Here is a 12747-nt window from a genome sequence, read left to right as displayed (position 1 = left end):
GCAAAAATAGCATACGACACGTTTTAAGGATATACCCCCTTTTAAGGATGAAAACATTAAGGACAAAATTGGTAAAATGTTTTGTAGATGTTAAGAGTAAAGCAGTGTGGAAAAGTGTCATGGGCTATTTTTTAAAGAAATGTGGTCAAGTAAATAAGGGATGTAGTGTATTATGTATGAAAACAAAAAAAGAAATGTGGACAGGTTTTAGAAGCTTGGGGAAGCTTTTTAGAAAATATGCTCATTGTACCTAAAGGAAGAAACCAGCTCTTAGAACAACCTTTGTTTTTAAACATGAATGTCAAGAAAGATGGAAATGTAATATATTATAAAAAAATGGTGGAAAGCTGGAATTAGGCAAGTGAAGGATGTGCTCTATAAGGTGATAAATGGTGATAAAATCCATTACAGGTAATTGAAGACATGTTATCGGAAAATGAAGTGAATTAAGGGAAAAGAACACTTGTAAAACAGTTTGAGGATTTAAAAAGAGCAATACCACAGGAATGGGTTGAAAGAATTGAACAAAACGAAAAGGGAGAAAATGGAGACATGCCTGATTTGTATTTTAAAATTAATTTAATAATAAATAATTAATTCACTTTTTGCTAAACTTACTCTCAAATTTGCTTATGATTAGATTGCAGATTTCAAAAAGCTGTGTCGACAGTTTGGGGTTGATAATGTTGGTTCCAAAATAGATCTCATCCTCAGACTTTGTGATTAAATGTCAAATAGAGTGACATACAACAAGGTGTTTGAAAAGATTTGGGGTGCTTCAGGTGAGTTATGGCATGTATGTATCTGCATGTATAAGTACTGTATATGTATATATGCCCACATGTGTACAGTATATGTTAAACATTTGAAGTGGATCAAAGTTTTTTAAATTATCCTAATATATGAAAGGATTGCTGCTCGAGTTTTAGGATAATTTATGAAAGGTTTTTGATCCACGTTAAAATGTACTATATTGTTGTTGAAATGGTTTATTTAGTGTTTCAATAATTTAGTTTTTTTTTTGTGTGTGTGTGTGTGTGTGTGTTTATAGGTGGTGTAGGTGTAATCATGTGTCCGTGTGGGATTGTTTACTCAATCAAATTTAACCTGAGAGCTGAGAGTCCACATGATTTCTCGGACCTTCTGCTGTCATGTAAGAATTTTCCTAATATCACAATCTATGATTACCCTCGAAGCTTAGTTGCACACACAAATAAAAGATGTCCACGATGTCCACTTTTCCACCCATTTGAGGGCAGAGTGCAAGACCCCTCTGCTAAAAATATTAAACAAGCAAAAGATGGAAAACTAAAAGTTCACTTTCCTTGGCTGGCACACACACAATTTTTAAAAATATTCTTCATACTTGTGTAAATATTTTATCAAAGTTTTAATGACTACCTCATAGGGCCACATAGTTCACAGCATTTAACCTTTTTTTATTATTATTTTTGTTTGTCTTAGCCCACAGATTCACGGACAAGCATGTGTTTTCTGAAATGGAGATTGTACCTGATCATGAGCCAGTGTTCAAACAGGCACCAAAGGATTTTGGTAAAAATTGTTGTTTCTCTGTTTTTCTCCTTATTCTTCTGTAAGGGACCGAGGGTCAAAGGAAACAGAACACAAGCCAAAAATCCTCCACTTGAGATTTATTCTCAACAAATAGGACATAAGTCCTCAAATTAATATAATTTAACAAAAAAGAAAGTAAAGGAACATGAGGCCAACATAATCAACCAACACAAAATGACCTGCTACAATGAAGAACAGCCAGGCTTATAAAGAAAAGGATGAGCTCATTTAAATTACAAAGGGATAAAGACAAAAATTCATATTACTACATACATCACAAAAACAAAATAAATGCAATAACAACATTACCACAAAAATAATAAAATCAAACATTAACCAATATAAACAAATAAACAAAATCAGAACATAAATATTTGATCAAAGAGGATATCTACAATAACTTCTCCCCCTGCATTATTCAAGCGGTTGGTTTGCCCGGGCGGAACCATTTTGCATAAATCCGGCGTTCCCGCCCGGACTCCAATCTTTGCCGCACCGGAAGCCACCCGGCCACCACTTTCTGTCTCCAGCGCACCACTCGGTAACCCAAAAGAAACAAACATTAATCATACAACGAAACTAATTTGTGTGCACTCCAAATTAATTTAGTAGTAACAAAAATTTATAGTTTCTATAAATAAAGCACAAGAAAGAAACTAATGTGTATTGTGATTTGTATAATAGATATGGAGAAAGAAACTATAAAATGAAATGTCATGTCTGCATAACTGTGAATATGTTTGCATGGTTGCGTGTGTGTATGTGTGGTTGTGTGTGTGTGTGTGTGTATATACGCACGCTGTTACACAGAACTGTGCGGCCAACCTTTCAGGCCGTCACACTCTCCCCCTCTTCCAGAACTTCACTAGAGCATCGGGACAGGTAGTCAGCAGTAACATTAGTTTTTCCCGGCACATGTTGTACTTTGAAACTGAATGGCTGCATTGCAAGATACCATCTCGTTATCCGCCCATTTGTGTCCTTCATTTTCTCTAACCACTGCAATGCCTTGTGATCGGTCTCCAAGACAAACTCTCCACCCAACAGATAGTACCTCAAAGAATCCAAAGCCCACTTCACGGCCAAACACTCTTTTTCAATGGTAGAGTAACGCATCTCCCTTGGGAACAACTTTCGGCTGATAAAGGCAACGGGTCGTCTGGCTTCAGGCATACCCTGCAAGAGAACGGCACCTAGGCCCCTCTCTGAGGCATCAGTCTGTACAACAAATGGAAGGTTAAAGTCAGGATTATAAAGTACAGCATTGGTCGTTAAAGCTCCCTGGATGTCTCGGAAAGCTTTCAGTTTGTCCTCAGTCCACTGCAACTGATTCGGGCAATGTGTCCCCACCATATCTGTCAACGTGGCAGCTCTACTGGAAAAATTGGGTATGAATCGATGGTAAAACCCTGCCATACCTAAGAAAGATCGCAAATCCTTGCGCGTTTGTGGCACAGGACACTTCTCCAGAGCTTGGATCTTCCCTATTTGCGGTCGGACCATCCCTTGACCTATGACATAGCCCAAATATTCAGTTTCTCTCTTGGCCACAGAACATTTCTTCGGATTAACAGTCAGGCCTGCACTCTGAAGACGCCTCATCACCTCTTGAAGATTCTGCACGTGTTCATCACAGGTGTTGCTGTACACAACATCATCAATATATGCAGCTGCAAAAGTCAATCCATGCAATACCTTATCCATTAATCTCTGGAACGTTGCACCAGCTCCATGCAATCCAAAGGGTAACACCTTAAAATGAAATAGGCCCCATGGTGTTCTGAAGGCAGTGAGCGGCCTAGAAGACAAGGTCAGGGAAATCTGCCAATAGACTTTAGAAAGATCCATTGTCGTTATATATTGGGCTTGTCCCAATCGGTCAATCAGATCACTAATACGAGGAGTAGGATAAGAATCAAATTTAGAAACTGAATTCAGATACCTGAAGTCAATACAAAATCGAATACTCCCGTCTTTCTTGGGCACGAAAACAACCGGCTGACACCACTCACTGTGGGATGGCTCAATAATTCCCAGATGTAACATCATTTCCACTTCTTCCTTCAACTTCTCCTGCAGTCGCTCAGGCACTCTGTAACTTCGACGTCTCACAACAGCCTCAGGTTTCAAGACTATATCATGCTGGATTAGTTTGGTAAAGCCTGGGAATTCAGAAAACACATCAGAAGTGCAAACTGCTCTCACTTGCAACTATTGTGCCTCAGACAGATGATCTAGTTCAAGATCTCCCACATTTGGCTCAGGCAAATACTGCTCATCTGATTCCTCCTCTTCGACAGACCATTAGAGACCTTAACTCTCCTTTAGCTCGAGGGGTCCACTCTTTTAACAGGTTAACATGCAGAACTCGACTGGCTCGTGCTTGACCCGGTGTAAAGATCTCATAAGTTGTGGGACTGAGTTTCCTCTTAACCTCAAAAGGGCCTTGCCATTTAGCCAACAGCTTACTTTCCTCAGTAGGCAACATCACAAGTACCTTCTGGCCAACTTGTAAATTTCTCTCTCGAGCCGCAGGGTCATACCAAAGACGTTGCTGTTCTTTAGCTTTAGTCAGGTTGGTTTGGGCCAAACTGGCCATTTTCTCAAAGCGTTCCCTCATCTGTAAAACATAGGAGACAACATTATTGGGCTCTTTCTGATCAGGACTGTCTTCCCATACCTCTTTGAGCAGAGCCAGTGGGCCCCGAACATCACGACCGTATAGCAACTCAAAGGGAGAGAAGCCTGTAGAAGATTGGGGAACTTCTCTATAAGCAAATAGAAGATAGGGCAGCCACTGGTCCCAATCCTGGCCGGTCTCAGTTACAAATTTCCTGAGCATCTATTTCAACGTCTGATTGAATCGTTCAGTCAACCCATCAGTTTGAGGATGATAAGGGGTAGTTTGTATGCTCTTAATGCCCAGAAGCCGGTAAACCTGTTTTAGCAGTGTTGACATAAAATTGGTACCCTGGTCAGTTAAGATTTCCATGGGGAAACCCACTCTGGAGAATAACTGGACCAGTGAAGTAGCAATAGATTTAGCTTTCACAAACCTTAAGGGAAATACCTCTGGGTATCTTGTGGCATAATCAGTTATCACCAACATGAACCGGTTACCTGATCGACTCTTTTCAAGAGGTCCGACAACATCCATCCCAAGCCTTTCAAATGGGGTGGTGATAATAGGAAGGGGTTGTAGCAGTGCTTTCCTAGGACTCTGGAGTGAGACTTTTTGGCAGACAGGACAACTTTTGCAGAACTGGGCTACATCTCCTTCCAAGCCAGGCCAATAGAAATACCTTTTGATTCAAGCAATGGTCTTATTCTTCCCCAGGTGGCCAGCCCAAGGAACAGAGTGGCTCAGATGTAATACAACCTCTCGAACACACTGCGGAACCACCAACTGTCTCCGTGGCCCAATCTGGCGATAAAGTATCCCCTTGATCCTCACAAACGTCACAGTCTTGTCATCCTCAGGTTTCTCCTCCTCCTCCTCAGCATCTACAGATCTACTCAAACACTCTTTCAGGCTGATATCACTCTGTTGCATCTGGATGATATCTATTGGCAACTGGAAGTCAACAGGCAAATGACATGAGACAGGTTTAAAGGCATTGTGTTTTACCTTTTCTCTGATCTTCTCCCTCCTTGTCTTTCTCTTCTCTGCCACGCCAGTCTCTATTTCGGTCTCAAAGAAAGGTAATGTACTCAATGTATGCACATGTTCTTCATTTGGTTTCGCCATTGATCGGGTGACTACCATATTACACTCCTGTGCTGGATGCAACAATTCAAATAATACAGGTAGATCACGACCCAGAATTATTGGAAAAGGTAAGCTGTCAGACACACCCACCTTCAGCACATATGCTTGCCCTTTTACCTTCATACTGATACTGGCTGTGGGCAGCAACCTCTCATCTCCATGCACACAACGAATGGGCAGCTGATTTCTCTGGTCGATCAAAGCCGGTGGCACAAATCTCCTGTCCATCAGAGTCTGATCACTGCCAGTATCTATTAAAGCAGACAAGAGTTTACCATCCGACTCCACAACAGTCATCCTTAAAGCGGTTGAATCAGCTGGGATAGGGTTTTTCTTGGGGACAAAACACAGATGCATAGACTGTACAGAATTCTTTTGACAATTTGGTTTGATGTGCCCTTCTTGCCCACACATATGGCATATTGGCGGCCGTCTTGACGTCAGACTCAAATTGCCAGGTGCTTTACCAAAGTAAGGTTTACCTTGTCCCTCTGTCTTCTGTCGGCCCTGCCCCATACTAATAGAGCAATTCTCACCACCAGACTTAAATGTCCAAGGCTTACTCCTTCCTCTAGCTGCCACAAACACATCAGCCCATGACGCTGCCTCCGAAGCAGATCCAGGGTCACGTTCCCTTATCCACACCTGCAGTTCAGGGGAGAGTATTCTGAGGTACTGTTCAAGTATAATAGCTTCACTCACCTCTTCTACAGTCTTCCCCTTAGGTTGAATCCATTTAGTAAACAGCTCTTTAAGACGGCTATAAAGCTCCTTTGGACTTTCGGATGGATTAACAGCCAGAGAACGAAACCTTTGTCGATATGTTTCAACATTGATGTCATTTTTCTTCAGAATAGCAGACTTAACTTTATCATAATCAGCTGACTCTGTCACTTCCATATTAACATAGGCTGCTCTGGCCTTACCAGTCAACAGTGGAATCAGGTGCCAGACCCAGTCACTCCTGTTCCATCTACAAGCAACAGCAATCTGTTGAAAGGTGACTAGAAAGTGCTCCACATCGTCAGTCTCATTTAACTTTTCCAGCCTAGGCACTAGAGAGGGGGGCAGGACTATGTTATCCACAGTTTGATCAGAATTATTCTGACGTACCTGAGTCACTGGCAGCCCATCTGAATTTAGCGGGTTTGCATCAGACCATCCTGAGGCCTCTTGATCATCATCAAGCAGATGAGTGGTTGGAGAAGTGCGGGCTTGAACCTCCATCTGTAGCAAACTAAATTGGTGCTGGAGAGCTTTAAAGCGTCGCTCCTGATTCACATACTTCCTCTGTCTGTCCATCTCACAGCACTCTGTCCTGGCCATGTGTGCTCTTAGTAAGCTTGCAAGTTCAGCCACTGAAACTTCAGTTACCCCTGCTGGCTTTCCTCCAACAGCCTCTTCAGCCACCACTTGGACTTCCTCTTCATCATTATCTTCTCCTTGATGCAGAGATGGGTTCTTTTTCTTGGTTACACGACTCATAATGAATAAAGGGGGAAGACAAAAAAAACTGCCACGAGGGGCAAATAGACTGGCTTGTGTTCTAAACCAAACTCAACATCCCACTTCTTCTGACACCATCTGTAAGGGACCGAGGGTCAAAGGAAACAGAACACAAGCCAAAAATCCTCCACTTGAGATTTATTCTCAACAAATAGGACATAAGTCCTCAAATTAATATAATTTAACAAAAAAGAAAGTAAAGGAACATGAGGCCAACATAACCAACCAACACAAAATGACCTGCTACAATTCTTCTTCTTCTTCTTCTTTCTGTTTTATGGCGACTAACTCATTAAAAAGCATTATCGCCACCTACTGTACAGAATCTTACTCCGATGATGGGTCTGAATATTAGAAAGGGCAACAGAAAGAAACGAGGAGGGAGGGAAAGGGACAAAAAAAAAAAAACTTGGATGTTTCATATTCTCCAATCTTTGCATCTAGACCACATACTCATGTCAGCGCTGCGTGTTCAGCTCCTCTAACATAAAGGGCCTTCATGATAATGATTGAGTATACTCTCACCCATAATTATTAGACTATAATCTATAACCTAAACCCGAATACTCGATATACCTAATAAACGCTCTAAATACTTGCCAATCTATTATACCTTTTCCTAGAATAATTTTATATATTGTTTTATCTTCCCCACACTGACTGAATAACATATCGCGATGTTTATTATACTTGCTACATATAAATAATGCATGATCTACATTTTCAGTTACACCACATACATCACATTTCCCATCCTCATGTAAACCCATTAACGCAAGTGTTGCATTTAACCCTGTGTGTCCCAATCTTAATCTTGATAACCACACCTCTTCCTTCCTATTTCTTCCTTGATTTAGTGTTGACCTGCTACAATGGCTGTTTCTCAATTCCAAGAACGAAGAGAATGGACTTGCGTTCTTGTAGAGTGCGGTCTTGCCAGGTGTCCTCGGAAGAACGAACTCAGGAGACCGCGAGGGCAGAGAATGCGTCCTTTGAGAAATGGGATGCTGCGTTCTTCCTGATGGTCATGTGACCTTCATGCGTTTTAAATGGAAATTATTTAAACATTACAGCCTTCATACAACGATTTATTGTTTCCCCCCTCTTCAAAATATATACTTTGCATAAAAGCATTATAAATATACTCTGCACAATATAAATAAAACACATTTTAATACGAATTTCATCAAACAAACACCCTTAATGTGTTTATTCCTTTATTAAGATGTTCATGTTAATGTTTACTTTCACCGCTTCATTTAGGGAAACTCCTGAGGTAAATAAGTAATATCTCTGAACTTTAATAATAAATCTAAATAAAATGCTGCAATTCCCACCTCCTGTTGCAATGACTTCTGGGACTTCCAGAGCGAGCTCGCTGCTGAAGTCTGCATCGGTGCGTCCTCGATATCAAGAACACATCCGGGAAGTTTTACGCGTCCTCCGTACTTGCGGTCTTGAGTATTGGAACTGAACTTAGGCAGCTGATGATGACGTTGCACGAGAACACGAGGACGCAAGACCGCTGAAGAACGCATATTGAGAAACAGCCAATGAAGAACAGCCAGGCTTATAAAGAAAAGGATGAGCTCATTTAAATTACAAAGGGATAAAGACAAAAATTCATATTACTACATACATCACAAAAACAAAATAAATGCAATAACAACATTACCACAAAAATAATAAAATCAAACATTAACCAATATAAACAAATGAACAAAATCAGAACATAAATATTTGATCAAAGAGGATATCTACAATAACTTCTCCCCCTGCATTATTCAAGCGGTTGGTTTGCCCGGGCGGAACCATTTTGCATAAATCCGGCGTTCCCGCCCGGACTCCAATCTTTGCCGCACCGGAAGCCACCCGGCCACCACTTTCTGTCTCCAGCGCACCACTCGGTAACCCAAAAGAAACAAACATTAATCATACAACGAAACTAATTTGTGTGCACTCCAAATTAATTTAGTAGTAACAAAAATTTATAGTTTCTATAAATAAAGCACAAGAAAGAAACTAATGTGTATTGTGATTTGTATAATAGATATGGAGAAAGAAACTATAAAATGAAATGTCATGTCTGCATAACTGTGAATATGTTTGCATGGTTGCGTGTGTGTATGTGTGTGTATGTGTGGTTGTGTGTGTGTGTGTGTGTGTGTGTGTGTGTGTGTGTGTGTGTGTGTAAATACGCACGCTGTTACACAGAACTGTGCGGCCAACCTTTCAGGCCGTCACACTTCCTTCTCTTCTCGTTCTTTCTCCTTTGATGCCCTCCTTCTTCCACTTGTTGTTGTAAGAGTATTACCTTTTATACATAATGCATCAACTGTTTTTCAATCTAAAGGCACACCTCCACCCTCTGTTAAGACTGATAAGAGATCCTTAGTGAACCAACACAACAACTGTAAGAATTTAAATTGTTTATATTTTTCTTTCATATTGGTTGTCATTTTAAATGGGGTGTTGTTGCTAATTATTTAAATTTTATATATTTTGTAGTGACTGTTCAAACTTCCACTGGGAGTATTTTCACTCTGGAATGTGTGCAACCAAACAAGGCATGCTGGACACAGCCACCCAGTCCAGTCCAGCTGGAGAAGGTTAGATTTATATATCATGAAACATGTTGATTCATTAGACGATCATTAAACATACTTTAACTAAAATGCATAAAGATGAACAGTGAGAAAGATATTGTATTGCAGTATATTATAGTATGTTCTTTTCATAGTTAAACCATGCCTTACTGGAGAGAGGGCCAAAAGATGAATTCCTAGCATCTGTTGGAGGCACAGTCCTCACCAGGTTGTATTTCCAAACATTGGGACTACTTCAAGATGTAGAGGCGACAGTAAGATTCTGCAAACACATTTTGGTATATCAATACCTTAACCCAAGTAGTAGAATAAATTTATCCTTGAATGATTACAGATTTTGAATGCTTGCCTTTCTGTAATAAAGGATGTTGCTGGCCTTCAGGTAATGCAAAGAAGGACCTAGACCAAAAAGCTCTTTATTTAATGTAAAAGATTGTATCTGCTTGTTTAATTGTATTTTAATTTATTTTCACTTAACAGGGTATAACAGTCCATTTGTTCAGTGCATATGTGACAGTGACTTGGTTGCCTCCAATGTGTGGTGACCCACTGTCTAATGTTCCTGTGAGTGTTATTGTGTGATTTTGTAACTGAGGCAGTGTAGAATAAGTCATTTAGTGTTTGTGTTGTAAATACTACATTTCTTTAAAAATTCTTATGATTTTGTTTAAGGAAAATCTGGCAAAAATGAATGGAATATATCAAAGTGTTTCACTTATTTTAGATATAAAACCTGAAAAGGATTCAGTTCATGAAATGTAATGTTAAAGTTGCACTGTCATAGATCATGAAGCCAAAAAAAGGGAGATCTATTGGCCTGATTCCCTCTCTGAACAAGGCTTCAGTGATACACGCTACTTGAGCAGTTACAGGTTTATGAGTGAAAAGTTCAGAGTTCGGGATAATGATAGTTCTGTTTTTAACCACATATTCCCTTTTTTTTTTTTTTTTTCCACTTTTTTCCTATTTGTTCAGATTTATCTATTTTTATATGTTCATTGATGTTCTTTGTTTTCTAGGGTTTTATTGTTGTTATTATTACTTGGCATTAGTTTATCTGTTCTTTATTTTCCAGTCTGACATGCAAGTGCTAAGACACTGGTGTTGCATAGTTTTGCTGACAAACTACCCTTTGAAGTAAGTTGGGTCTTCTGAATGTAAAATGTTTTCAGTTTATCAGTGAACCTTTAGCCTAGCAATTTTACATAAAACTTATTATTTTTTTTTTTTTTACTGAAAAATGCATAACGTTTTTACATTAATCTTAGTTTTTTATTTTAAAAACATTTTTTGGTCAGATGCTGAAAGAAAAAGCCTCAGGAAAGGAATGAGAACGCAGAGAGCAAGTAGGCTTTACACTGGTATTTTTAATGCTACAATTAGCAGGAATAGGATGTTTTTAAATTTTTTTTGTTCATTTAGAGGCAATCGACCCCATCCCAATTGACGATTATCTGACCAAGGTATGCCTAATAGAAATATCTTTAACTCTGAGTTTTATTTTAATATGCATATGTTAAGCAGCAATTTGGCCATATTGTCGGCTATTTTTGTTCAGATGCCTCCTGAGATCCTGCAGCAAATTCTTTTGAAGGTCATCACAGAGGATGGTGATGTGGCTTTCCTGCGCCTCTCCTTGACGAGCAGGATCTACAAAGAAATTGTTAGCGATGCTAAGTTCAGGGAGCAGGCTCACTACATTTGGCTGGACAGTAAGTTATTTATAAACAAATCTTAATAGTGACTAAGGAAAGTGCTTGGCATATTCCATATTTGTTTCTATTCATCTCTGTCCGTCTGTCTGTGTGTACACATGATAAAGAATAAAGAGTTTGTCAAACACTTTTAACAGTCCTGTATTATTAGTTAAACTTTGAATTATGTTTGTGTCTTGCTAAATGTACTTGATTTTTATTCAGGTGTCATCAACTGGAGTAGGTTTTCTGAGGACTACAAAAAAGAGTTCAGAGTGCCATGTTCCTTGACCGAATGCCCTAAATGTGGGGACATTTTTAAAGACTGCCCACCTGGGTATGTTGGGGATGGCAGGAAAGGAGTCCTGCGAGGATTCTACTCCACCATCGACTTCCCAGGATACTGCTTAGCAGAGTGCCACTTTAATGCTGGAGGGGAATTCCCCTATGAAAATGTTTAATTGTTTTTGTTTATTAAAGACAATCAAAAAAACGCTTAATTTTTTAATCTTAAATTATTATTATTTTCTTGGTAACTTGTCAGTCTTACTGCTGTACATCTGTGTACACACACACACATATATTAGGCAGCACTAATCATAGTTCAATCGTGGTATTTGTAGAAAAATTAAATGTGGCCAAAAAACAATTATCACCAGTACTTCTGCAAAAGTAAAACTAGTTAACTTCTGTAAGTGTAATCTTTCAGGAATCCTTTTTAAGAAGTTATATTTTTGCTGGAAAAATACTAATGAAATTCACCTAACTGTTTTCTTTATTGATAAAATTCATGATTAGATAATATTTATAATTACCATTGAAACATTTAGCAGGAATAACCGCTTTTGTGTATTTTATTAACAATAAAACAATTTTTAAGAAGTTGTAAATGCATTTCCTGTTTACTGACACGACGTAGTGGCATCGACGTTATTACGTCTCCACTAACCAATGAAATTACAGGTGGGCGGGGCTGCAGATAGGTGTACTTGGCTTTTTTCCTATATTTGTGTCTGCCTATTGTTGTAATTGTAGTATGTTATGCTTGTTTATACATAAAAGGCCTACTTTGTAAATTTTTTGAACATTTATTAAAAAAAAAACATAAAAGTTATATTTAGTATCTAAGCATGACATTGTGATTAATAAACTCTTTTAGTTTATATTTTGCCCACATAACATTGCTGGTTAGAAATATATAATATAAACAATCAGAATGTTAATAATTAAATAACATATTACTCTAAAATTATTTATCTTAAAAATATAAACCTAAAATTTTAAACTTCACACACACACTACTTACAGACAGCACACAATATCAGTGCACATGAGCAGTACAATATGTATTGCATATAAATAATCTTTTGAATGAACAGATAGCTAGTGGCCCATTTACACTGAGTGGTTCGGTTTGGTACGATTTTATGGCCGTTTCCCCTGTCAAAAGGCATACTGAACCGAACCGTACCACTTTTTCGGCAACCATTCAAAAGGGTACCAAACATGAGAAAGGGTACCAAAAGGCGGAGCTAGACGAGCAGCTAAACGCTATTGGTTTACAGAGATACGTCATTCGCTTACACAACAAGCCAGA

General features: G+C 38.9%; 2 protein-coding genes across 3 annotated transcripts; one reads left to right on the top strand and one right to left on the bottom strand.

Annotated features, from left to right (window-relative positions):
* Positions 1–1055: 1055 nt before the first annotated feature.
* si:dkey-122c11.1 lies at positions 1056–11641 on the top strand. 2 transcript variants are annotated; one of them, XR_012401385.1, is made up of 12 exons: positions 1056–1153; positions 1465–1554; positions 9204–9263; positions 9359–9459; positions 9591–9710; positions 9791–9838; positions 9937–10020; positions 10532–10593; positions 10755–10802; positions 10879–10919; positions 11015–11168; positions 11376–11636. XR_012401385.1 is itself a non-coding variant. In NM_001128297.1 (5 exons), exons 1-5 carry the CDS (start codon positions 10538–10540, stop codon positions 11609–11611), a joined length of 540 nt encoding a protein of 179 aa, NP_001121769.1. In that variant the 5' UTR covers positions 10530–10537; the 3' UTR covers positions 11612–11641. The 2 variants fall into 2 exon arrangements, 1 of the variants encoding a protein (NP_001121769.1); NM_001128297.1 differs by lacking the exons at positions 1056–1153; positions 1465–1554; positions 9204–9263; ... (2 more) ...; positions 9791–9838; positions 9937–10020 and having other exon boundaries at positions 10530–10593; positions 10750–10802; positions 11376–11641.
* LOC141381651 (uncharacterized) lies at positions 1645–7832 on the bottom strand. Its single transcript, XM_073947517.1, has one exon. It carries the CDS (start codon positions 6827–6829, stop codon positions 4886–4888), a length of 1944 nt encoding a protein of 647 aa, XP_073803618.1. The 5' UTR covers positions 6830–7832; the 3' UTR covers positions 1645–4885.
* Positions 11642–12747: the final 1106 nt, after the last annotated feature.

This window comes from Danio rerio, chromosome 4, assembly GCF_049306965.1.
Source record: "Danio rerio strain Tuebingen ecotype United States chromosome 4, GRCz12tu, whole genome shotgun sequence".
Classification (NCBI taxonomy): domain Eukaryota; kingdom Metazoa; phylum Chordata; class Actinopteri; order Cypriniformes; family Danionidae; genus Danio; species Danio rerio.
The sequence above is the reverse complement of the archived record's forward strand: the minus strand, read 5'-3'. Positions and strand labels throughout refer to the sequence as shown.